The 26,239-nt window shown below is 54.6% G+C and overlaps 1 protein-coding gene and 1 pseudogene across 2 annotated transcripts; both read right to left on the bottom strand.

Annotated features, from left to right (window-relative positions):
* Positions 1 to 1,789: 1,789 nt before the first annotated feature.
* On the bottom strand, positions 1,790 to 25,719 carry SFXN1 (sideroflexin 1). Of its 2 annotated transcripts, none has more exons than XM_056113057.1 (11): positions 21,548 to 21,580; positions 14,398 to 14,569; positions 13,832 to 14,002; positions 13,264 to 13,362; positions 10,756 to 10,831; positions 9,918 to 10,003; positions 9,361 to 9,488; positions 7,254 to 7,303; positions 5,421 to 5,470; positions 4,727 to 4,774; positions 1,790 to 2,731 (listed from the first exon to the last, which is right to left on the bottom strand). In XM_056113057.1, exons 2-11 carry the CDS (start codon positions 14,559 to 14,561, stop codon positions 2,635 to 2,637), a joined length of 969 nt encoding a protein of 322 aa, XP_055969032.1. In that variant the 5' UTR covers positions 14,562 to 14,569; positions 21,548 to 21,580; the 3' UTR covers positions 1,790 to 2,634. The 2 variants fall into 2 exon arrangements, with proteins under 2 accessions (XP_055969032.1, XP_055969033.1); XM_056113058.1 differs by lacking the exon at positions 21,548 to 21,580 and adding an exon at positions 25,618 to 25,719 and having other exon boundaries at positions 1,792 to 2,731.
* On the bottom strand, positions 11,483 to 11,606 carry LOC130022554 (uncharacterized; annotated as a pseudogene).
* Positions 25,720 to 26,239: the final 520 nt, after the last annotated feature.

The raw sequence follows: 26,239 nt of genomic DNA on the forward strand, positions 1-26,239 counted from the left end.
TTGGGGCCAGGAGGGGGAACGTCCAGGATGGAACTCAGGTCAGCTGCATAAGGCCAGCATGTTCCCTGCTGGACTGTATCACTCTATGCCTTGCCCCCTCCCACCCACCCCCTTTTTTTTTTGCTGTTTGGGTCACACCTGGTGATGCACAGGGGCTACTCCTGGCTCATGCACTCAGGAGTTACTCCTGGCGGTGCTCGGGGGACCCTATGGGATGCTGGGAATCGAACCGGGTTAGCTGCTTGCAGGGCAAATGCCCAACTGATGTGCTATCACTCCAGCCCTCCCGTCCCCCCCTTTTTTTTAATGAGGAAATTCCATTTGGCGACCTTCTAAGAATGCAAGCTTCCACAAGGGCCAGAGACACAGTTACAGAGGGCAGGGCGTTTGCCTTGCAAGCAGCTGACCCGGATTGGATCCCCAACATCTTCTATGGCTCCCCTGAGCCTGCAGGGGATCCCTGTGTGCAGAGCCAGGAGTTCAAGTGTGAGAACCTCTGGGTGCAACCTCTTCCCCCTTAAAAAAAAAAAAAGCCAACAGCCAAGAAGAGAGTGACATAGACCTTGCCCATGAGTGAATCTGCTCTATAATCATACTTTAAATTTCAGAATTGCTGGGGCGACCTCTCATGCTCCAGCCCTTGGAGGTACCAAGAGGTACCAACATTTGTTTGGGTTTAACACACATGCTTGGAATCTCTCAGACAAGGGCTTAAATGGCTCCAGGATGAAATACAACAATCTTCACACACTTTCCTCTGATGGTAGTGGGATTGGTGTTTGAATATTATTATTATAATAATAATTTTTGCTTTTTGGGTCACACCCGGCGATGCACAGGGGTTACTCCTGGCGGTGCTTGGGGAACCCTATGGGATGCTGGGGATCGAACCCGGGTCAGCCGCATGCAAGGCATCCTGGCTGTACTATCGCTCCGGCCCCTGGTGTTTGAATATTAATTGTAATGAATGGTTGTAAACAACTATATAAACGCAAAATTTTTTAAAAAAGCATTCTAGAAAATTAGTGTAGACATTTCTCCCCCTTTTACAAGCTTGTCAATAACAATGGGAGCCACAGTACAGACAGTCACCGGGCTTGGTTGGGGGGTTGAAACGGTCCCGGCTGCAAAGCAGCCTCCGAGCCTTCAACGCAAGGATGGGTGAGATTTACGAGACAGGAAGTCAGCAGCGGGTGAAATTTACCAGACCGGAAGCAGGCTGCCAGGTTCCGGGCCTCGGCCGAGTGTAACTTACTAGGGGTGGAAGGAGGGTGTGCGTTTCCCCTGCGCGCTCGCCTCCCTACACCCATCACCCCTGCCCCTCTCTCTCTCTGACCTTCCAAGGGGACCGTTGGAAAAGGTGCGTCGTGTCTCAAGGACAGAAAATCAAATTGAACTGGGCCTCAGAGCCCAACAAAGCCCGGCCCCAGTGGAATAAGCCCAGAGAAATTAAAGGTCCTTCAGGGCTGGGGAAGAGGGGCGACATCAGAGCAGCATCCAGCAGCCACCCTAAAACAGAGCAGCAGCCCACGAAACACCCCCCCCCCCACACACGTAGGCACCCACCCAAGAAACACCCCCCACACACACGCAAGCACCAAGAAACACACCCCCCACCCCACACACACGCAAGCACCCACGCCCACCAGTTTCTACAGCATCTGCAAAGACCCTAGAGATCTGGGGTTTCTTTTGTATGTTTTGGGGCCACACCTGGTGTTGCTCAGGGGTTACTCCTGGCTCTGCACTCAGAATTGGCAGTGCTTGGGAGGCCCCACTGGGTACTGGAATCGAACTCAGGTCAGCTGCAGTGCTAGGCTAATGCCCCCTGTATTATCGCCCCAGTCCTTTTGGGGGAGTTATTTTTAGGGGTTATTCCTGGCTCATGCACTCAGGAATTACTCCTGGCAGTACTCGGGGGACCCTATGGGATGCTGGGAATCAAACCCTGGTCTGCCGCGTGCAAGGCAAGCGCCCTACCTACTGTGCTATCACTCCAGTCCCTGGGGGAGGGGGAATTTTAACTCTTCCAAATTCAAAACCCCGTCATTTCTTTGCAGCTCCTTCCCCATGACCCAAAGGGGAAAGTGCGCTGCCCTTAAGGGCATATATGTTTGTATTTAGATCTCTTTAATAATTTTAATTTTATACTTTTTTTTTTAACAGTCTCGACTCAGGCTCAATTTGCCCAACTCACTTCAGTGATTGCCTCGATTTGAAACAAGATAGGGAGAGGGGGAAAAAAAAAGGAAAAGGGGAAAAAAGGGAAAATCAGTATCCTGACCCGATCTTCTTCACGGGCAAATCATCCATCCTGAGGGTGAGTGTTTATTTACTGGACTTTGCGGCAAGGCCCCCGGGATGTGCAATGTGCTTATGCCTTGGATTGTCTTGGGAGACCAATCTGCCCACCAGCTCCAGGGAGGGGATGTGCGTCGGTGATCAGGTGACCAGGTGACAGAGAAGAGAGAGGCAGACAGCGGCACAGCGCAGGGAGGAGCTTGAAGGGCAAAGGCTAATACCAGACGCGGCTCTCTGGAAGGTCCCAGGACCCGGTGGGTCTTGCTCACGAGGTCCATGATTGGCAGGACAGCTGGACTGGAAGTTCTCTCTCTCCCTCTCCTTCTCCCTCTGTTACAATCCCTTGTTGAAGTACACGCGCTGTACCTCCGGGCGGCTCTCCTGGATCTTGGCTTGCAGCTCGGGCTCCAGGCTTGAGACCAACATGGAGCTGGGGAGAGAAGGGGAGGGTTTGGACTCAGAGAGGCACCTGTGTGGGCTTGGAGACAGAGGGCGGCAGGGAAGATGCTTGCCTTGTCTGTGGCCAACCCAGGTTCCATCCCTGGCCTGCCGTAAGGGTGCCCCTGAGCACAGAGCCCAGAGTCAGCCCTGGACCCCTAAACCACAAGAAAGGATTTTTTTTTTGCCTTTTGGTTCACACCAAGAAATGATCAGGGGCTACTCCTGGCTCTGCACTCAGGAATTACTCCTGGCGGTGCTCGGGGGACCCTATGGGATGCAGTGTGCAAGGCAGGACACCTTGCCTGCTGTGCTATCGCTCTGGCCCCATGAAAGGAGTTTTGAAAGGAAACAGACATGCGTTTTCAGTTTTCTTCTTTCTTTCTTTCTTTCTTTCTTTCTTTCTTTCTTTCTTTCTTTCTTTCATTCTTTGCTTTATGAGTCACATTGGTGATGCACAGGGGTTACTCCTGGCTCATGCACTCAGGAATTATTCTCGGCAGTTCTCGGGGGACCATATGGGATGCTGGGAATTGAACCCAGGTAGGCCGCATGCAAGGCAAACAAACACTCTACCCGCTGTGCTATGGCTCCAGCCCCACGGTTTCAGTTTTCTGATTCCCAGGAGAACTTGGCTTGGGCCTTGCACTAGATTTCAGGTTCCCCACCAGTACGCTCTGTGTGTGTGTGTGTGTGTGTGTGTGTGTGTGTGTGTCTATTCCCAGCACTGCCATGAACTCACCCCCCCGTGCCTTCATCTGGTCACACTTATGACCATTCTGGGGCTGGAGAGGTAGCACAGGGTTAGAGCACTTGCCTTGCGTGCGGCCAATCTCGGTTTGATCCCCAGCACCAAATTCGGTTCCCTGAGCATCCCTGGGATGATCCCCAAGCACAGAGCCCGGGGAAGCTCCTGAGCACTGCTGGGTGTGCCCTGATGTCCAGATCACCCCCCCCAAAAAAAAGGGAACAAAAATAAACATGGGGGAGACCAAGGCGATAGTAGGGGTAGGGGCTTGCCTTGTACATGGCCGACCCAGGTTGGTTCTCTGACATCCCATATGGGCTGTGTGTGTGTGTGTGGTGTGCGCGCGTGTGTGTCTATCCCCAGCACTGGCAGGAGTAATTCCTGAGCACAGAGCCAGGAATAACCCCTGAGCATCCTGGCCAGGTTTGCATCCCAAACAAAACAAAAACAAATCAACGTAGAGTCAGAGAAATAGTACAAGCAGAGGCCAAAGCAGATTCCATTGCTGCCAACCCACAGGGTCCTCCAACTCCCATTAGGATTGATTCCGTGTGCAGAGCCAGGAGGAAGCCCTGAGCACCGCCAGGTATAACCCCTCTCCCAATCAGAAAAAAAAAAAATCCCAGGGTCATTCTGGGACCCGGATGTGACACCAATGGTGGGGCTCAAACTTGGCTGGCATGAGCCCCCTGGGGATAATCCCCACTGCCAAATAAAACTCACTATCCTGGGGCTGGAGCACAGCGGGTAGAGTGTTTGCCTTGCACACGGCCAACCCAAGTTCGATTCCCAGCATCCCATATGGTCCCCTGAGCGCCGCCAGGAGTAATTCCTGAGTGCAGAGCCAGGAGTGACCCCTGTGCAAACCTGGGTGTGACCCAAAAAGCAAAAAAAAAAAAAAGCAAAAACAACAACAACAACAACAACAACAACAAAACTTCACTATCCTTCTGAAGAGGGCTGGAGTGATAGCACAGCGGGTAGGGCATTTGCCTTGCACGCAGCCAACATGGCCGATCCGAGTTCGATTCCTCCGCCCCTCTCGGAGAGCCCGGCAAGCTACCGAGAGTATCTCGCCCGCACAGCAGAGCCTGGCAAGCTCCCCGTGATGTCTTCAATATGCCAAACACAGTAACAACAAAGTCTCACGATGGAGATGTTACTGGGCCCGCTCGAGCAAATCGATGAACAACAGGAGGACAGTGACAGTGATCCTTCTGAAGACCGACCCGTACATACCTTTTCTGAGGAAACAGCGCACAGCACAGTGGCGTGGCGAATACCAGGCTTTCAGGAGGTAAAAAGAGAGAGAGAAAGAGAAATCAGAGACATGGAAATGGGCCACGGTTCCAGGTCGCTCTTGGAACAATCTTCACGCTTTGGGGCCCAGTGGGGAAGGTATGTGGCTCGCAGGTAGCCAAACCCAGGCTCAATCCCTGGCATTCCGTAGGTGCTCCCAAGCTCCTGAGCACAGAGCCAGGAGGAAGCCCTGAGCACTGCCAGGGTGAACAAAAAACAAAATTCAAAGTGCTTATCGGAGTTCAGAAGCAAAATCATACAAGTCACCCCACACCCTCCATTTCTCAGAAGACAAGCCTCTTCCTCTTGATAATACCGGGGCCAAGACGGTGACGGGTTCGGAATCCTGAGTGGCCCATATCATGCGCCTTCTCCTTGCTAATTTAAGGCTCCCTGATTCTCCTCAGGAAGGAGACAGGAATGATTAGAAAAATGAAATGTCAGGGCCGGAGTGATAGTAGAGCGGGAGGGCGCTTGCCTTGCATGCGGCTGAACCGGGTTCGATCCCCGGCATCCCATAGGGTCCCCCGAGCACCACCAGGTGTGACTCCCGAGTGCTGAACGTGGAACACCCCTGAGTATCCCTGGGTGTAACCCAAAAAGCGAAAACATATAAGTCACAGATTTTACTCACCAGAAGCCCACTAATCCAACTTGAATGGGAGCACTCATCCACGGAAATCTCTGCAACGAGAAAGGTTTTTGAATTCTCTTCTTTTCTTTTGAGGGGGAATTGTTTTTGGACTCAGAGGTGCTGGGTCTGAGCCCACTCTTAGGGTGTTCGGGGACCATGCAGGGTGGTGAGGATCATACCTAGGTAGGTCACCTGGAAGGCAAGCACCCTGCTCATTTGACGATGCCTGGGACCCCAGGAGTCTGAACACTTTTGAGACAGGCACAGAGGGACTTGCCGGGAACCTCCAAGAGCCCTCTGCAATGCCATGAGAGGGATCTGTGGGCATCACTGCTGGGAGGAAGTCAGGCCTGGCTTCTGTAGCACCCCTAGGAGTGGGGAGTAAGGCATGCAACATCTCAATTTCTGATGGTCCCCCCAAAAGCCTGTGAGGGGTGTTGAGTGGAACGGGAGGTGGAGTGAGAAGTCACCAGCCCTCGTTATCCTGAATCTTGGGGCTGGGATGGCACAGGAGTAAAGGGAAGACAGAGAGTTTTCTCCACTGGTACTTGGGCTGAGACACTTACGAGGCCAAGCTCAGGGTCAGAACCCCCTAGCAGAACCCCATTTGTCCCTTTGCTTCCTAGATTTCAGTCCTTTTCAATATGGGTGTGACCACTATTGCTGGCATAAAAAAGACAGCATGTCCTTTCCCTTTTTTCTTTTAAATCCTTTTGTCAGGTTTTGGAGGCGCACCTGGAGGTTCTTAGGGATCATACCCGGCAGGGCTGAACACCCAAAGAATGGCAGGGGATGAAAATGGGTCAGCCACATCCAAGGCTAGCGCCTTACCCTCATTTCTGGCACCCTGGCCCTCCTCCCAACCCTGCCCCCAACCCCCTTTTAGTTTTCAAAACCTGGAAGCCAGAAGAAGTAGGCTGGGCCTGCCAACCACACTAATTGGTTTATGGCTAGTAGGCGGGGCTTGTCAATTACACAGGAGGGGGGGAATGGGCGGGGCTTGTCAATTACACCAATGGGTTAACAGCATTTTATTCTTATTACCTTAATTAATTAATTAATCTTTGGTCACTCCTGGAGGTGCTCTGGGAACTACATGGGGTGCCGGGGCCCGTGGGCAAAGGCAAAATGGTCTACCCACTGTACTATGGCTCTGGCCCCAGATAAGCCCCGATTTTATTTATTTATTTATTTTTGCTTTGTTTGTTTTGTCACACCCGGCGATGCACAGGGGTTACTCCTGGCTCGCGCACTCAGGAATTACTCCTGGCAGTGCTTGGGGGACCATATGGGATGCTGGGAATTGAACCTGGGTCGGTCGCGTGCAAGGCAAAATACCCTACCCACTGTGCTATCGCTCCAGCCCAAGTCCCGATTTTAATGTACAGAGGACATCACACAGAGACAGTTCTTATACCATAAGTCCGTCATGCAGTCGTTACCTTTCCACTGGCCAGCAGATAACCGATTGCTAACACAGATGTGGCCCAGGGGACCAGGAGGCTCCCGCAGGCAAAGGCACACACCCCAGACCTCTGACCCATCTCCCCCTGCCCCACCATTGACAGTCCTTGTCATTTTACTTTGGGAGTAAAATGGTTTCACTCGGCTAACTTCTTTAAGCAGCCTGATTTTTCTAACTGGAGACCTGTGCGCTGTGTTCGGCAACCCGTTTTTCAAAACGTTAGGATGCAGCGGGGTGAAGCGATAGTACAGTGAGGAGGATGCTCGCCCCGCCCACACCAGACCCAGCCCTGAGCATCGCGGGTTTGGCCAGGACTAAGCCCTGAGCACTACCAAACCACACCAAACCAACAAAATACCTGGACTTACCTTTAAAAAGGCCTTCTTTTCCAACGTGTTCATGATAAACGGGGGAATGGCTGCAAGTAATTAAACAGAGTCTCTTTAGCCTTTATTTCAAGCCCATTTTCAGCCCAATCTGCATGACACCCAATTTTTTTACTTTTTATTTTTTGAGAGGGGCTGGTGGGTTGATAGATTGGATAAGGTTCACACCTTGCAGGGGGCCAATCTGGGTTCAGTCACTGCCCTCATCCCCGCAGCCCTGCCAGGAGTGATCCCTGAGCACAGAGCCAGGAGGAAGCCCTGTGCACCACGGGGTGTGGTCCTCTCCCAAAAAGAAAAGATAAAAGAAGCCCCCCCTAAAAAAAAAAAGTCAAGGCAGAAACTTCCTGAAACCCCTGATCCAGCCAGCAAGGGAGGAGGACCCTGGGAGAGGCCGCAAACTTCTCTGAGCTTCATCTGTCCGGTGGGGGAAACGGTATCCACACAGCAGTGACAATTCCATGCCACAGTGCTCAGAAATTCTCAGAGGGCTGGGGAGCCAACGGGCTGAGCGCAGGCTCTGCATGCAGGAACCCCGGGTTCCCTCCCCAGCACGGCATGGTCCCCCAGCATTGCTAGACGTGGGTTCAAACACGCCAAGGTCAATACTTCACTGTCCTGCAACTTCCGTCAGACTCAACGGTCACATTACCCCGACTTGTCTGTCTGGTCACTGACCCCTGTAGGTTACCAGGCAGGATCAATCATGGTGCTTTAGCGATGGGGGTCACGTTTCAAAGAACCAAGCTACTGGGAACAGAGCTGACAGGCGGCCTAAGCTCCAAAAAGCACAATCAAAAATGAAACTGGGGGTGGGGCTGGAGAGAGAGCACAGCGGGTTTGCCTGCACGTGACCGACCCGGGTTCTATTCCCAACATCCCATATGGTCCCTGAGCACCACCAGGAGTAATTCCTGAGTGCAGAGCCAGGAGTAACTTCTGTGCACCTGTGCATGCTGGGTGTGTGACCTGAAAAAAAATGAAAAGACCGGGGGGAGGGGGCCCCAAAGCAATATTCCAGCAGGTAGGGCGTTTGCCATGCACATGGCCGACTTGAGTTCTGTCCCCGGCATCCCATTTGGTCCCCCAGGCACCGCCAGGAGTAAATACTGTGTGCAGAGCCAGGAGTAACCCCTGAGCAACACTGGGTATGACCCCACCCCCAGAAAAAAAAAGTGAACCTGGGGTGGTGGCTGAGTTATATAGTACAGTAGGGAGAGTGCTTGCCTTGCACGTGTCCGACACAGGTTCAATCCCCAGCACCCCACAGGGTCCCCCGAGCACCACAGGGAGTAATCCCTGAGTACAGAGCCAGGAGTAAACCCTGAGCATCGCCAGGTGTGGCCCCAAAACAAAACAAAACAAAACAAAAAAGTGAACCTGGGGTGGGAGCTGCAGTTATGACCTTAATTGACCCTGCACACAGCTGACCCGGGTTCAATCCCTGATACCCCACCGGGTCCCCCAAGCCCCATCAGAAGTGATCCGTGAGGGCAGGACCAGGAGTCAGCCCTGAGCACCACAGGGTGTGGTTCCCAAACAAAAGTACAGCAGGCAGGGTGCTTGCTTGGCTGCCGTGCGTGTATCCAATTGGGGGATTCGAGCTCAGCCAGCTCAGGACAGACACACACAGACACACACACACACACACACACACACACACACCCTGCCTTTCCCCTTTGTCCCTTTGTCTCCTTTTTTTTTTTTTTGCTTTTTGGGTCACACCTGGAGATGCACAGGGGTTACACCTGGCTCTGCACTCAGGAATTACTCCTGGCGGTGCTCAGGGGACCATATGGGATGCTGGGAATCGAACCTGGGTCGGCCGCGTGCAAGGCAAACGCCCTACCCACTGTGCTATCTCTCCAGCCCCCCTTTGTCTCCTTCTACCCTCCTGTCTGCTTAGAGTGAACGTGCGCACACACACGCACACCACACACACCCTGCCTTTCCGCCCTCCCGCCTGCTCAGTATTTTGCTGACTCTGTCTGCTCTCTGCCTGCCCCCGCCCAATGCTCCCAAGGGCGGGGGTCACTCACGGCTTCTCTCCTGGCCTTCCATCTCTCTGCCACAGGAAAGCAGGGTGACTCACCCATGCCCGGGGCTGCCATGAGGATCCGAGAAACCACAACCTGGCCGATGGCGGATCGGGCGGCGTTGGCCGACTCGCCCAGGCGCTCCCCATTCTCATCGGTGACTGGGATGCCAACTTTGATTTCCCTGGAGGGCAAGGCACAGAAAAAGGGAGGTGATCCCCGAACCTAGAGCCGGGTGGAAGCTCCCCTGAGCACCCCCACCAAGTCAAAATAAAATAAAAATCAATTTGGATTTCTTGGTAAGAAAGAGAAAGAAAAGAAATGAAACAATGGGGTCAGAGCAGTAGCACAGTGGGGAGGGTGCTTCCCTTGCATGCCCTGGACCCGGGTTCGAGCCCCGGCATCCCGTAGGTTCTCCTGAGCACCGCCAGGAGTGATTCCAGAGTGCAGAGCCTGGAGTAACCCCTGAGAACCACTGGGTGTGACCCCCGAAACAAACAAACAAAAAAAAAAAGAGAGAGAGAAAAAGTTCTGGATGAGCAGAGCGCGTTCTGGCCAGCCCCTGTGCTCCAGCCCAAAGACCCCGGGAGCCGCCCAGGAAATGCCCCCTTACCTCTGCCTCATTAGCGGGATGTTAATGCAGTTCGCAGCGGCCACAGCGGCAAAGGGAACGAAGCGTCCTATGAGGGGCGAGACTCGCTGCGGGAAAGAGAATTCCGAGAGCGTGACCGGCCGCTCCCTGGCACGACCGACTGGAAATCCAGTGCTAGGGAGCGCAGAGTCGGGGGCTGCGGAGATAGTCGGGGAATTACGGGACGGGACGCGCCCTGCATCCCACACATCCCACGTTTCCCATCCCCCCCCCACCCCCGCATCCGGAGGCCCACTGGGCGTGCCTGGTTGTCCCCAATACCAAGTATCACTGAATTTTCAGGGCCCCACGTGGATCCGCCCTGCCATGACATCCCGGCAAGAGCGTCAATTGGGAGGCCCCCCCACCCCATAAAAAAGGTCAGAATCCTACTGGGACAGAAACTCAGGTCTGGAGAGAGAATCTCAGCTCCCTGGGGTGCTTGCCCGTTTCTAATGTGGGCTCTTGGGGACCAATTCCGTTTCTGAGTATGGAAACGGTGTCCCCATGGCTTGAGTTTAGATAATGGTGTTTTGTTATTATTATTATTATTGTTTTTTTTTGAGGGAGGGATACCTGTCAATGCTTAAGGGTTCCTCCTGACTTGGAGCTCAGGAATCACCCCTGGCAGTGCTCTGTGGCCCTTACAGGAGTCTGGGAATCGAACCTCGGTCGGCCGCGTGCAAGGGACGCGCCTTCCCTGCTGTGCTATCTCCCTCTGGCTAGGCTTGAGCCATTTGGAGAAAGAACAAGAGCATCTCAGGGGACCAGGCAGGTGAGACCCGCAGCCGCCCTCAGACGGAGCCAGCAAGGCCAGTACCTTGGCCAGTGCGTTGAGTCCTAACGCCGTTGTCACTGCACCCGTGGTAGCAGAAACATAAGCCGTGCCCAGTTCGCTGGAAAAGAGAACAAATGAGCGCGGGTCAGGATGGACCGTTTCTATAAGCGCCGAGGGCAGAGGGGCCGGGAAAGACTTTTGCTTTTGAGTTTTGGGATCTGGCAGTGCTCAGGGTTTGCCCCTGGCTCTGTGCTCAGGGATCAGTTCTGGCAGGGCTGGGGGGAGGGGTCCTGTGGGAAGCAGATTGAATTGGTATGACTGTGCAAGGCAAGAGCCCTGCCCTCCCCCACTGGACTATTGCTCGCCCCCCCCCCCCTTTTTTTGCTTTTTGGGTCACACCCAGCAATGCTCAGGGGTTACTCCTGGCTCTGCACTCAGGAATCACTCCTGGCGGTGCTTGGGGGACCCCATGGGATGCTGGGAATTGAACCCAGGTTGGCCACATGCTAGACAAGAGCCCTACCCACTGCACTATCACTCTGGCACCTCGGGCCCTTGTTTTATTTAATTTAATTAATTTTTCTTTTTGGGTCACACCCAGCAATGCTCAGGGGTTACTCCTGGCTCTGCACTCAGGAATTAGTCCTGGCAGTGCTCAGGGGACCATATGGAATGCCAGGGATCAATCCCGGGTTGGCCGCATACAAGGAAAACGCCCTACCCGCTGTGCTATCGCACCGGCCCATTATTAAAAAAAATTTTTTTTTGACCCGGAACTAGGATGGAATAGACAACCTCAGCACAATCTGAAGTTAATCCGTTTCTGTTACTTTTGCAAACCTGGCTCCCTTCAGTTCCGCAGCATCATGTAGAGTTAGTGGTCAAATTTGTGGCTGTCCCTTCTTTGAAAGTTTATTTCAGGATGGGATGAAATGAAGTGCGAGAAACTGGTAGTTGCTGATTTCCATGTCCTTTGTTCCGTATGATGAGGACTGTCAACAACCACTTGAAAGAGGCGCTGAAGCTATAGGACAGTGGGGAGGGCGCTTGCCTTGCACACAGCTGACCCAGGTTCAATCCCTGGCATCCCGTAGGGTCCCCTGAGTACTGCCAGGAGTGCAGAGCTAGGAGTAAGCACTGAACTCTACCAGGTGTGACCCAAAAGCCCCTCCCCCTCCTCCCTAAAAAAGTTATTTCAGGGGCTGGAGCAATAGCACAGCGGGTAGGGTGTTTGCCTTGCACGCAGCCTACCCGGGTTCGATTCCCAGCATCCCATATGGTCCCCCGAGCACCGCCAGGAGCAATTCCTGAGTGAAGAGCCAGGAGTAACCCCTGTGCCTCGCCAGGTGTGACCCAAAAAGCAAAAAAAAAAAAAAAAAAAGTTATTTTAAAGAAATAAAAATACTGGTAATGGGGCTGAAGAGATAGCACAGTGGGTAGGGCATTTGCCTTGCATGCGGCCGACCTGGGTTCGATTCCCAGCATCCCATATGGTCCCCCGAGCACCGCCAGGAGTAACTCCTGAGTGCAGAGCCAGGAGTAACCCCTGTGCATCGCCGGGTGTGACCCAAAAAGAAAAAAAAACACTGGTAAATTTCTAAGCTTTGTGAAGATGTCTGCTAGCATATCTTTCATCCATCTTAAGATGTAAAGTTTTAAGCCCTTTCTTTTAGGTTCCACAGACATCCTCCTTGAAAAAAATCAAATCACCAAAATAATAAAAGGTGGGGAGGGAGTGGCCAGAGTGACAGTACAGTGGCTTTGCACGCACTGACCTGGGTTTGGTCCCCTCCACCTCATATGGTCCTGAGCCCCACTGGGAGTGATCCCTGAGCACCGTTTTATGTGGCCCCAATGCAAAATAATAACAATAAGTAATAATAAAAATTCCAAGAGAAAAAGAAAAAAATCAGGGGGCCGGAGCGATAGTACAGCGGGTAGGGCATCTGCCTTGCACATGGCTGACCCAGGTTCAATCCCCGGTATCCTATATGGTCCCCCAAGCACCGCCAGGAGTAATTCCTGAGTGCATGAGCCAGGAGTAAACCCCTGAGTATTGCTGGGTGTGACCCCTCCCAAAAAAAAGAAAAAAATCATACACTTCAGTCTCACAGGGACACCATGGAGAAAAACCACATCCACATTGCAACCATCTCAAACAGGAATTACACCAGGCATACAATCTGTGCCAGCCGTGGTATAAAAACAAACAACGTGGGTCATGGAGATGGTAAACCTTGGTAGAAGTGTACCTGGCAGATGTGAGTCCCTGGGTTCAATCCCCGACACCATCGTTTTTATCCCCTGAGCCTGCCAGGAGTGGTCCCTGAGCACAGAACCAGGAGTCCTGAGCACTGCCAGGTATGAACACCCCCACCCCCAAAAAAACCATGAACAACAACTAAAAAGCAACACTTCATGAGCATCAAAAAACAATACAGGGCATGAATGCAAAGTGGCTTTCAGAAACAGGGAGAGTGCTTCCGGGAACGCTGGGATTCCCTAAGGTACCCCAGGACCTCATTTCCTCTGCAGTCTAAAAAAACTTACTTCACACTCAGGGGGGCATCTCCGCTTCTGTTGGTGTAATTGACCACGGCGTTGAAGGACTGGTTCACCCACTGCCAGAAGAGCACCGCGGGGGTGGTCCTGCAATAGAGCAAGTGTCACAAGCCCACTGCAGTCCAGGGCGGCTGGCCTCTAGCATCTGCCGGTGGGACCCAAACTGGGCTGGAAAATGACTGTCATTAAGGGAACCAGCAGAAAGTCACCCCAAGCTGCCCCCCTCAGTTCCGCCTACTCATTTCCTTCCATCACCTGCCCCACCCCAACACACACACTCTCTCTCTCTCTCTCTTTCTCTCTCCCCCATAAGGTGCAATTCTAACCTTCACCACCAGGGGCGCAATCTTTAAGTGAACCAACAGAAAGTCACCCCAAGCTCCTATCACGCCTTCCCTCACCTATTACCTACTCATTTCCTTCTATCACCCCCCAACACACACACACACACACACACACACACACACACACACACACACACACACACACACACACACCCTCTACCACAAGGTGCGATTCTAGCCTTCCCCACTAGGGGGCGGCATCTCCAGCTCACCTGTAAAACGTCATCATGCAGCCGGTGATGGTCATGTTCATGGGCACCTGCGCCGACATCCTGCCGATCAGAATCATCTTTTCGCCGGTGTCGGGATGGAAAGCGGAATCGTAGACGTATTTGGCGCGCCAGAGTTCATTTTCCGTCAGGCCGGGAGGCACGACTCCTTGTCTAGGGGGAGGCCGTAAACCCTGAATTTCCCTGGGTTCCGTGACCCCTGCTCTTCCTCTCGAACCAAGACGGGGCTCAGGGGCGCTGGCCTGGCACCCTGCTTGTCCGCCGCGCCCCCTTAGGGCCCTCTGAGCCCCGCCATGTGTACCCCCCAAAAAAACCCTAAAGAGGGGCTGGAGAGATAGCACAGCGGGTAGGGCGTTTGCCTTGCACGCAGCCAACCCGGGTTCAATTCCCAGCATCCCATATGGTCCCCTGAGCACCGCCAGGAGTAATTCCTGAGTGCAGAGGCAGGAATAACCCCTGTGCATCACTGGGTGACCCAAAAGGCAAAAAAAAAAAAACCCAAAGAGATAAGGAATGGTGCCCCGAATTCTGGGAGCCCCGAATCCAACCTGTAATTATGCACAATCTGCCGGGCGTGCTCCAGCTGCTCATTGGTCAGCAGGATGTTCCTGGGGTCGGTCACGGTGAAGAAGTGGTTGGCTCTCCCGATGAAAGTGCTCTGGTCCCATTGCGGCTCCTGGATGTTGATGCTAAGTGGCAGGTCCCCCGACATTGTCCTGACTGGGGAGGGACAGGGAGGCAAGTCCATGAGGGCTGACAGCCAGACACCGCGTGCCCCTCATCCTGGGGCTGGAAGTGGGGAGGGGGCTTGCCTGGCAGGCGGCTGACCCGCATTTGATCCCTGGCACCCTATAGGGTCCCCCGAGCACTGCCGGGAGTAAACCCCTGAGCACTGATGGGTGTGTCCCCTAAACCCCCTCGTCCCCCCAAAGAAAAGGGAAAGAAACCCGTTATCCTGGGGTAGATGGGATTATGTGTGAACCCAGGGCACCATAGAAAGATTTAGGTAGTCTTTTTTTTGTTTTTGTTTAGGGGCTATACCTGGCATTGCTCGGGGAGTCCTACAGAGTAGTGCCCAGGGTCGAACCCAGGTTATCTGCGTGCAAGACAAGTGCCCTCCCTGCTGTACTATTGTTCCACATCACCCCACCCCCATGCTCATCTTTTTTTTTAAATTTTTTATAATTTTATTTATTGAATCACCGTGGGGCTGGAGCGATAGCACAGCGGTAGGGTGTTTGCCTTGCACGCAGCCAACATGGCTGACCTGAGTTCGATTCCTCCACCCCTCTCGGAGAGCCCGGCAAGTTACCAAGAGTATCTCGCCCGCACGGCAGAGCTACCCGTGACGTATTCGATATGCCAAACACAGTAACAACAAGTCTCACAATGGAGACATTACTGGGCCTGCTCGAGCAAATCGATGAACAACGGGAGGACCGTGACCGTGACCGTGAGTGAATCACCGTGAGAGCAGTTACAAAGTTTTCGGGTTTAAGTCTTGGTCATACAATGAAACACCCATACCTTCACCAGTGCCCATTCTCCACCCCCAAAACCCCCGGTATACCCCCATCCCACACCCTCCTGCTACCTGTGGGGCAGATGATTTCCACATTACTCTCTCTCTACTTTGATCACATTCAATATTTTGACACCAGACCCACCATTATTATTTGGGATTTTACCTCAACACTCAGATCTGCTGAAAAGGCAACAGTAGACAATCTGTTTTCTATTGCTGATTAAGAATAACATATGATGTTGCGTGGCTGCAGTAGTGGCCGCACGATTTTGAAATTTCAAAATTTTAACAGTTAAATCTGGAGGGATTTCTGCCAAAACCTGCTGGGTTCCGAGATTTGTTCCTGAGTCTATGGGATCATGGCCATTAAGCAGCTTGATCAGGAGCCAGAAAGGCCATTCATGGGCGATGACTTGGGGTCTCTCTCTCTCTTTTTTCTTTTTGGGTCACACCCTGCGATGCTCAGGGGTTACTCCTGGCTCTGCACTCGGAAATTACTCCTGGCGGTGCTTGGGAGACCATATGGGATGCCGGGAATTGAACCCGGGTCGGCCACATGCAAGGCAAACACCCCAGCTGCTGTACTCTCACCCCCCCACCCAAGTTCAGTCTTATTTGCAAAAAGATCTTGCTTGGGGCTGGAGCGCTAGGTCAGGGGTTAAGGTTCTCGCAGTCAACAACCCCCTCTGCTTTCGGCCACCACAGAGGGGCCCCCAAGCACCACCAGGGCTCGTCACTCCTAAGTACAGAGCCAGAAATAGCCCCCGAGCACTGTCGGATGTGGCCAAACAAAACCAAAACAGGGCGGCAGATATAGAAGGGGTTAAAAATAACCCAGAAGGACCAGGGAGATTGGACAGTGGGCCGCTGGGTGCCTGCCTAGCATGCAGCAACTCGGGTTCAATTCCTGGTTCCCCATATGATCCCGAGTCTTGCCAGGAGTGATCCATGAGCACAGAGTCAGGAGTCAACCCTGAGCACCACTGCCTGCGGGCCCCCAAAGCAAAGTAATAATAATAATAATAATAATAAGGATGCCAGGAGAAAAGGAAGACTCATGACCTGAAACTTACAGGGAACATCACAGTGAAAAGCACATTGCAGCCGCTTGACAGGGTAACACCCCAACACCTAATTTGCCTCCTCAAATCTCTCCTTCCTGTGCCTGAGCGATAGCACGGTGGGTAGGGCATTTGCCTTGTACGTGGCTGACCTGGGTTCGATCTCCAGCACCTCATAAGGTCCCCCGAGCACCACCAGGAGTGATTCCTGAGTGCATAAGCCAGGAGTAACCCCTGTGCATCGCTGGGTGTGACCCAAAAAGCAAAAAACAAAACAAAACAAAAAACTCTTTCCTGGCTCAGAACCATTCCTTCCCTAGACGCTGCCTCCGCGCCTCGGGGAGGGGCTTCTGACTTTCTTTCTCTTTCTGTGACTAAACTGGGGTTCTTTTTCAAAGCTGCTTTATGTGACAACACACAGTCAACCCCCAGGAGAACAGGGGCTCCTCATGGGAGGGAAAAGCATCAGATATGAAATCGCGGGCCCCTAGCTGCAGCCATAGGACTGCGGGAGGGCATTTGCCTTGCATGCGGCAGACGGGGATCAATCCCCGGCATCTCCTAGGGTCCCTGGAACACAGCCAGGAGTCGTTCCTGAGTGCAGAGCCAGGAGTAAGCCCTGAGCATCACTGAGTATGGAGAGAGAGAGAGAGATTGCCTCTCACTGAGGCCTGTGAAAATCACTATTATTAACATTATTAACATTTTGTACATTTCTTTGCAGCCCTTTCCTATACATACATTATCACACGACTGAAAAAAAAAACCGGGGGCTGGAGCAATAGCACTGCGGGGAGGGCATTTGCCTTGCACGTGGCCAACCCGGGTTCGATTCCCAGCATCCCATATGGTCCCCCAAGCATCGCCAGGAGTAATTCCTGCGTGCAGACCCAGGAGTAACCCCTGAGCATCGGCTGGGTATGACCCTAAAAGCAAAAAAAAAAAAAAAAAAAGAATAAAACCAAGGGGCTGGAGCATTAGTCCAGTGGGGAGGGCATTTGTCTTGCACATACCAACCCAGGTTCAATCCCCAGCATCCCATAGAGATCCCTGAGCACTACCAGGAGTGATTCCTGAGTACAGAGCCAGGAATCAGCCCCTGAGCACTGCCAGGTGTGGCCCCAAAAGAAAACAAAAAAGGGTATAAAGTTGTGGGGGTCAGCTGCATGCAGGGCAAATGCTTCACCTGTGTCCTGTCTCTCCAGCGCATTCTTTTTATTTTAATATCAGGAAATTATTTTTTGGTTATTTTTTGCATCCACACCCATGACAGTGCTCAGGGGACCCTCTGAGATGCTGGGGATGGAACCCGAGTTGGCTGCGTGCAAGGCAAGCACCCTCCCCACTGCACTATTTTCTGTCTGGCCCCTAATATCAGGAAACTGAGGGCTTTCTTTCCTGAACAATTCCGTGAAGCTCCACGTTCATCTGGAGGTACACGCCACCCCTTAAGTGGGCTTTTATCACTTGCAGTCTTTCTCTTTGCTTTGAATTCTAGTTTGTGGCCACGCCTGGCGGTGTTCAGGGTTTACTCCTGGCTCTGAGCTCAGGGGTCACTCCTGGAGGCACTTGGAGGGATCCTAACCGGTTTCCGGGGCTCACACCCGGGTCAGCCATGTGCAAGGCAAATGCCCTGCCTGAGTCTTTGCCCACAGTATTGCACTGCAGCAATGAACCACACAGCATTTACCCCCAGGGCCGGGGGGGTCAGGGGTCCCTTAGGTTAGATATTCGGAAGGATCAAACCACCATACAGGTCACAGACCAAGGGCAGCTGGTCCCAGGCCGTCTTTCCTGCACTTTGCATTTGATTATGTTCTACACCCTGCTCAGTGCTCCCTGCACAGTGCTCGGGGACCATGAAGTGTTAGGAATTGAACCTGGGCCCCCTGGGGTGCAAAGCCTGTGCTCCAGCCCATAGGGCTCCCTTCCCCCCACCCCTTCTTCTCTCCCTCTCCTCTCTCCTCTCTCCTTTTTTTTGGGGGGAGGGTCACACCCAGCGATGCACAGGGGTTACTCCTGGCTCTTCACTCAGGAATTACTCCTGGTGGTGCTCAGGGGACCCTATGGGATGCTGGGAATCGAACCTGGGTTGGCTGCATGCAAGGCAAACGCCCTACCCGCTGTGCTATCGCTCCAGCCACTCTCCTCCTTTTTGAGTTTTGGTATTGGTGCTGTGCTCAGGGCTCACTCCTGACTCTGTGCTCAGGGCTCATTCCTAGGCAGTCTCAGGGGACCCATGCAGTGCCAAGGATCAAACCCGGACCTGCCTCGTGCCAGCCAAGTGCCTTCACCCCTGTCCTTATCCCTCGGGCCCTGAACGCTGAGCAGTTTTTAACAGAGGCCCCTTCTTTTTCTTTCTTCCTTTTTAGAATTTGAGGAAGTACGAGAGGATGGCAGAGCCCCGGGGGGTGGAACTGGGGTGGGCAGCGTTCCAGCCACCAGAGCCATCTCTGAGGGGTTCAACTCCATCTGTGGCCAAGTCGCCTCACGTTTGGGAATTGGGGTGTTCTTTTCCTTTCTTTCTTTCTTTCTTTCTTTCTTTCTTTCTTTCTTTCTTTCTTTCTTTCTTTCTTTTGCTTTTAGGGTCACACCCGGCAACGCTTAGTGGTTACTCCTGGCTCTGCATTCAGGAATTATCCCTGGCGGTGCTCAGGGGACCATATGGGATGCTGGGAATCGAACCCGGTCGGCTGCGTGCAAAGCAAACACCCTACCCGTTGTGCTATCGCTCCAGCCCCTCTTTCTTTTTTATTTTGACGGGGGAGGGTCACACCCACAGCGGTGCTCAGGTATCACTCCTGGCCGGTGCTCGGGGAATCCTAGGGGATGCTGGAGATTGAACCCAGATGGGCCGCGTGTGAGGCAAGAGCCTTATCCACTGTGTCATCGCTCTGGGTCCTGGGACCTCCTAAGGACAATTACACAACCCTCTGTCAGCGGTGGGCGTGGCCTCGGGGTGGTGGGCGTGGCCGCGAGGCGGTGGGCAGGCCCTGCTGCCCCTCTGGGTCCCCTAAGGGCCAGGAGCACCTCGATGGCCAGCCCCATCACCAAGCCCTTCCTCTTGGGCAATCCTTCCTCATGTGATCAGCTCTGGATCCAAGAAAGCTCACTGAGCCGGCTTGATTTCCCTGTTCCAAAAGGAACCGCCCCGATAGAACCCCCGCGGGAGGAGTTAAGTGACAGGTAAAGGAGATTAGTTGTCAGGTTTTTTTTTTTTTAATAATTTTTGGCAGTGCAGGAGGGAGAGTACGGCAAGTAGTGTTTTTTTTTAATGTAGGAGTACTGCTATTTATCCAGCTGATTGAATTGTGCATGAACTCCACCTTACTTTTTTTTTCATTTTTTATAATTTTATTTATTGGATCACCGTGAGAGCAGTTACAAAGCTTTCGGGTTTAAGTCTTGGTCATACAATGAAACACCCGTACCTTCACCTTTTCTTTTTTGCCTTCCACACGGCCAACCCGGGTTCGATCCCCGGCATCCCATCGCTTTCCCAAGCACTGCCAGGTGTTATCCCCTGAGCGTTGCTGAGTTTGACCCAAAAAACCGAAGTAATAATAATGATAATTTTTTTTGGGGGGGTGGGAGCTGTGCTCAGAGCTCACTCCTGGTTCTTTGCTCAGGGATCACTCCTAATGGGGCTTGGGGGACCCTATGGGATAGTCTCCCCTCCCCCAACCCCGACACCCACCCCTACCAAGACAAAGAATACTCTAACCATTCATACCAATTTTTGTTTTTGGGGGGTGTCTGCCTCTGCCCCTACAGAGACTGCAGTGTTCCGATTTTTTTCCACCATAAAAGACCGATTCTAGGCTTGGGGGTGGGGGTGGTTTTTCCCTTTGGTGGGGCAAAGAGTTAGTTTTGGGGGGGCCACACTTGGTGGTGCTCGGAACTTAACTCCTGGCTCTGTGCTCTGGGATCACTCCTGGCAGGGATAGTGCCGGAGATGGAAGAATCCAGATTGGCTGTATACAAGGCAAGTGCCCTACCCACTATACTCTCTCCCCGGCCCCCAGGAATTCCTTTTTTCAAAAGAGGAGGCACCAATGATCCTGAGTTCAAATCAAAGACGTCTATCTTGTTTAGGTTTCAGCGTCGTTCACGACTTTGTCCCTTTGCCCACAGAATTGGGAACTGCATCAAAGCCTCTGAGACTTCTCCAGAGCAGCCCTGCCATGAGCATGCAGCCTCCGGCAGGAAAACCAGCTTATTAACTGAGTCAGGCCCCAACTAGGCCCTCTGGCTCCTGAACCCCATAACACCCCCTTCTTCCCTCCCCAAAGTCCTGATTTAGCAGAGTCGAGGTAGAGCTTAGAAATCAGTGTTGGTTGGGCTTGGGTGCCACAGTGCTACTCCCAGCTCAGTGCTCAGGGGACCCGGTGGTGCCAGGGATGGAACTTGAGGTTCCCACAGGAAAACCTGTGCTCCAGCCTTCAGAGCTACCTCTCGGGTTTTACGGATCAGATTTCTTTTGCGTGGGGTGGGGTGGGGACAGGGTTTGGGTCACACTCAGGAATGCTCAAGGCTGACTCCTGGCTCTGTGCTCAGGGATCACTCCTGGCAGGGCTCGGGGTTAACTGCGTGCAAGGCAAGCGCCCTCCCCACTGTCCTATTGCTCCAACCCCAGGAATCAGATTTTTTAATTTTTATTTATTTATTTAGCTTTTTGGGTCACACCCGGCAATGCACAGGGGTTACTCCTGGCTCATGCACTCAGGAATTACTCCTGGCGGTGCTGGGGGACCATATGGGATGCTGGGAATCGAACCAGGGTCAGCCGCGTGCAAAGCAAATGCCCTACCCGCTGTGCTATTGCTCCAGCCCCCCAGATTTTTTGAAATTTTTTTTGGGGGGGTCAAACCCAGCGGTTCTCAGGCGTTACTCCTGGCTCTGCACTCAGGAATTACTCCTGGCGGTGCTCAGGGGACCCTATGGGATGCCAGGTCAGCCGGGTGCAAGGCAAATGCCTACCCGCTGTGCCATCGCTCTGGCCCCCAGGAATTCATATTCCTAAAACAGGGAGGAGGAGCAGCCTCTGAAGAAGTCAATGGGAGAATCAGGAAATCAGGCTGTGACAGCAAATGAATGACCCCAGCGACCTACCGGTGGAAGGAGCAACTTGCTGGCTTTCCCGACGGTCCCAGTCACAGAAGGCTCCCTGACCCTCCTCGCCTGGGTCCCTCCCTCCCCACAGAACCAAAGCGGACTTTAGCCAGGCCCAGATCAGAGTCCCAAGTCTGCCCTTTCCCCCTGGGCGCGGCAATGGGGCTGAATCAGCGCTTGGGGTACCTTCATTGTTTTTTTCACTTTTCCCCCTCCATTGTTATATTTTTCGGGGGGGGGGGGGAGGTGGCCCACCCCCCAGTGATGCTCGGGACTTCCTCCTGCCTCTGTGCTCAGGGATCACTCCTGAGTGGGAATCAGGGGGTGCCAGGAATCGAACCCAGGTCAGCCAGGAGCAAGGCAAACCTTTCATCTGAGCCAAGGCTCATGCCAGGGGCGGGTAGGTAATGGGTTTTGGCAACTCTGTGGAATTATGGATCTGGGGCTGTGGTCAAGGAATTCAGGCTAACATCTTAGGGTTTAACATCCCCCACCCCAAAACACACACACTGCAGGGACCCTACCCCCTTAGCACTAAGCTGAGCAGCCCGGGTGCTGAGACACCTCCCCCCCCCACACACCCAAACTTTCCTCCAAGACCCGCTTTTCTTTTTTGTTTTTGGCTTTTGGGTCACACCCAGCGATGCTCTGAGCTCAGGGATCACACCTGGTGATGCTGGGAGAACCCTATGGGATGCCAGGGAATCGAACCCGGGCCAGCCGCGTGCGAGGCAAACGCCCTACCCACTGTGCTATCACTCCGGGCCCCCAAGACCAGCTTTATCTCCACCTTTCAGCTTCTGTGCAGAAAAGCCTGGTTCCCAGCGACAGAAGGCAGTTCCCAGAGTCCCGCAGAAATCTGCGGGGTGAAGGCATGTGGCCTCGGGGACTGGGACCTTTCACCCTGGCTAAAGATTAACAGCAATGCTGACACACAAACCTGGAAAGTCGCGGATGGCAAGGGAAGGGCATGCCAGGGGAAGTGCGAACGAAGGAGGATGTTTGCCCTCGGTGACGGGGCTCGGGCCAAGCCTGGCTGCCAAAGGGACAGTGACCAGGTGCCAGCGTGAGCCTCACACTGGACTGGCCGTATCTCCTGTCCTTTTTTTCCTGTTTCTTTTTCGCTTCTGGGATCACTCACCAGGAGTGGTGCCTGAATGGCGGGCCAGGAGGAACCCCCTGAGCATCGCCAGGTGTGGCCCCCAAACAAACCAAGAAAAAAAAAGGAAGGAAGGAAGGAGGGAAAAGTGAAGGAAGGTGTCTTGTGGCAGAACATCCTTCTCTTCTTCCCCCCCTTTTTTTAATCTTTGTTTGGCTTTTTGGGTCACATCCAGCAGTGTTCAGGAATTACTCCTGGCAGTGCTCAGGGGACCCTATGGGATGCCGGGGATTCAACCCGGGTCGGCCGGGTTGGCCGCGTGCAAGGCAAACGCCCTACCCACTGTACTGTCACTCCCCTGACCCCTTCCTACATCTGGGAATCAGGACACTGAGAACAGGCCGCGGGTTTCTGTTTCTCTCTCTGCGCCCTGGAAGGAGCGCACGACCTTTCGCTGGCAACGAGAGGTCAGAAATCAGCCGCAGCCATCGGGAAAAGTGAAATATTAAGTTCGGGGATGGAGTGAGCCCGTGCTGAGTTATACAAGGTTCAAAGTCATTCAAGTTTTAGTTACCTATTAATGGGGCAGATCCATCCATAGGTAGCGCAGAATCTGGGGCGGGGGCTTTATTCATTTTTAATTTTGGCTAGGCACAGGACTGGCTCCTGGCTCTGCACTTGGGGGACCCTGTGGGTTGCCGGGGATAGAACCCCGGCCAGCATGGGCCAGGCAGACAGCACCTCCCCCGGCCCTGACCCCAGGCCAACCCCAGGCCATTTGAATCTCCAGAGCCCTACCAGGAGCGATTTCTGGGCAGAGAAAGCCCCAAACCCCTCTGGGTGTGTGGCTCAAAATCAAAAGTGAAAACTCTGGATGGGGCCAGAAAGACAGAACAGAGATTCAGGTACTCGCTTGCATGGGACTGACCCTGGTTTGGTCCCCAGCACCACCCAGGTTTCCTGAGGGATGCTGGGGGGATCGATCCTGGGTTGACCTGCCCTGCTGGACTAGGACCCTGACCTCCCTTCCGAATTTCCCCCTTCCCCTCCCACCCTTACTTCCCCTCTTCTCTTTCCCCCCTTCTCTCTTTTCCTTCCACCCTCCTTCCCTCCCTTCTTCCCTTGCTTTCTCTTTCCTTTTGGTTTTGGGGCCACACATACCATTCCCCACCATACCCCCAGGGGTTCAGGGCCGACTCCCAGCTCTGTGCTCAAGGATCACTCCTAGCAGTGTTCGACGGGGGTGGGGGGCCGTAAGCGATGCCAGGGATCAAACTGGGCTCATTACCTACATGGCCAGCCTTGAGCACCATTATTCTAGTATCTGGCCATCAGGACGTCTTGTTAAGAGACCAGAGCCAGAGTCCAGTAGGGGAGGCCGTTTGCCAGGGCGTTTGCCTTGCATGCAGCTGGCTGACCCGGGTTCAATCCCCAGCAACCCAGTAGGTTCCCCTCGAGCACTGCCAGGGTTGAGCCCTGAGCAGCACCAAAGCGAAACTGAGCAGAAGCAACCTGGCAAACTGGGTTTGGGTGAAGGAAGAGAAAAATCTGGAAGTGCCCAGGCTAAGCCTCCACGAAGAGGGCAGAGAGAGAGAGACAGAGAGAGACAGAGACAGAGAGAGAACTTTGAGAAAAGTTCTAACCCCAGGCTGCAGCTAAGCTGCAGTAAGCTAAACACTCGACTCAGCCATGCCCAGAGCTAGTCTTTGTCCCCTGGGCACAGGGACGGGCAATTTGGTGCAGGAACTGCTAAGTCCAGGGGCAAAAGGGGTGAGTGCAAGGACCGACTCAAACAAACTGGCAGTGGCCTGAGCCACAGCACAATGGGGAGGGCACCTGCCTGGCATGCAGCCTGCCTGGGTTCGATCCCCGGCCCCCTAGACTGCCCCCTGAGCACTGCCAGGAGAGATCCCTGAGTACAGAGCCCAGAGTAAGCCCCGAGCACCCCACGATGTGGCCCCTGAACAAAACAAAAACAAGTACACACAGACACACATGGTCCCCTCACCTGCAGAGGGGGGTGATTTTAGACCCCCACACTCCCGGGAGAGCAGTCTGGAGAGAGGTCCACCCTTCCTGGCTCATGGCTCATGCGCTCTACAGCTCTCATGCTGTGCGACCTCCCGTCATTTCCTCAGCCTCTCTGAGCCCCAGCTCTGTCATGGGCACTTAGGAAGGCGCTGGCAGAACGAACCATGGGTAAAAACGCTCCGAGCCGGGCCGGCTCCCCCCCACCCCCCACCTAGCGAGCAGCAGAGATCTGGGGGGCCGGAGGGGGGTGTGATCGTCCTTGCTGGGGGGCTGTTTCTTGAGCTGGGACGCGCGGGGGGACCCCGGGGGGCAGCGGCGCGGGGCGGCGGCCACGTGGGGGCCCTTCCTGGCCACGAATATGGGGACTCGGGAGCCGCCCCGGGGCCGCGGCGGGCGGGCGCGCGCGGGGGGCGCAGGGGGGCACGGGTCCCCACGGCCCGCCACGGGTGCGCCCGCCCGGCGCGCGGTGACCGGTCCCCGCGGCGCCATCTTGGCGTCGTGTCCGCCGCGGGTGTGGACACGCGGCCCCCGGGGGGACGGCGGGGCGCGCGGGCCGGGGGGCGGCGGCAGCGGGCGCGGGGCGCGCGCTCCGCGGGGGGCGGCCGGGGGGCGGGCAGGGAGGTCCCCACCTCGCTCGGACTCTGGCGGGCCACGCCCGGCCGCCGAAGCTTCCTCACGCGGGGCACGATCGATCGGGGTCCCCCGAGGTTCGGGGTTCCCCCCCTGCCCCGGGTCCGGGGCGCCCCCGGAGCGACCCGGGCGCAGCGGGTCCCCCCTGCGTTCCGAGGTGCTCCCCGCGGCCGGCCTGCACGCGCGCGCGCGCGCGTCCCGGCGCCCCATCCCCCGCCTCCCGGGTCGGTCCCTCCCCGCCGTCCGCCCGGCGCCCAGCGCGATGCCCACCCCCGCCAGGCCCCCCCCCCCCCCACCACCACACACTCACCGTTCCCCGCGGCCGCCGCCTGCACAACCCGCTCAGTGCCGGAAGAGCCGCGACCGCCCCGTCGCTGGGCGGAGCCACCGGGCCCGGCGCGCGCGGGAGGCCCCGGACCCGCCCTCAGCACGCCGAGCCCAGCGCCCCGGCCCGCTCCCGGGACTGGGGCTTGGGGTCAGCCCCTCGCTGCCTCTTGGGACGGGAGCCCGGGGTCTCTGCTCTCGGGCTCAGCTGTTCGGTTCTCAGGGCCTCCTCCCTCCCTGAATGAACCGGGGGCTGGTATAGTCTGCATCCAGCTGTCTGTCTGTCTTCCATACACTCACCTGCGCGACCCTCCACCATCTGTCATCAATCTGCCCGTCTATCCATCCCATTCATCCTTCTAACCCCTGTGTCAATCCATCCACCTATCCACCCAGACTGGAGAGTTCCAGATGAGTCTGTTCGTCAGTTAATGAAACACAGAAGGATGGGCTGGTGGATCACACCAGCGTAGAAGGAAGAGTTCCATCCGTCCATCTGCCCATCAGCCCGCCCCTCCATCCATTCATTCACCACCCCCTCACCCATCCATCCAATCCATCTGTCCCTTCAGTCATGCACCAACCCACCCACATATATATTCCATCCG

Source organism: Sorex fumeus, unplaced genomic scaffold, assembly GCF_029834395.1.
Source record: "Sorex fumeus unplaced genomic scaffold, SorFum_2.1 ptg000019l, whole genome shotgun sequence".
Lineage (NCBI taxonomy): Eukaryota > Metazoa > Chordata > Mammalia > Eulipotyphla > Soricidae > Sorex > Sorex fumeus.

What these genes read in the sequence shown, in the direction of transcription:
- SFXN1 (XM_056113057.1), bottom strand. Translation starts at nt 14,561, where the DNA reads ATGTCGGGGGACCTGCCACTTAGCATCAACATCCAGGAGCCGCAATGG. An exon ending in TGCATGATGACGTTTTACAG is followed by an intron (nt 13,363 to 13,831) that starts GTGAGCTGGAGA and finishes GCTCTATTGCAG; the next exon opens with GACCACCCCCGCGGTGCTCT. An exon ending in GATGCCCCCCTGAGTGTGAA is followed by an intron (nt 10,832 to 13,263) that starts GTAAGTTTTTTT and finishes TCTCTTTTCCAG; the next exon opens with CGAACTGGGCACGGCTTATG.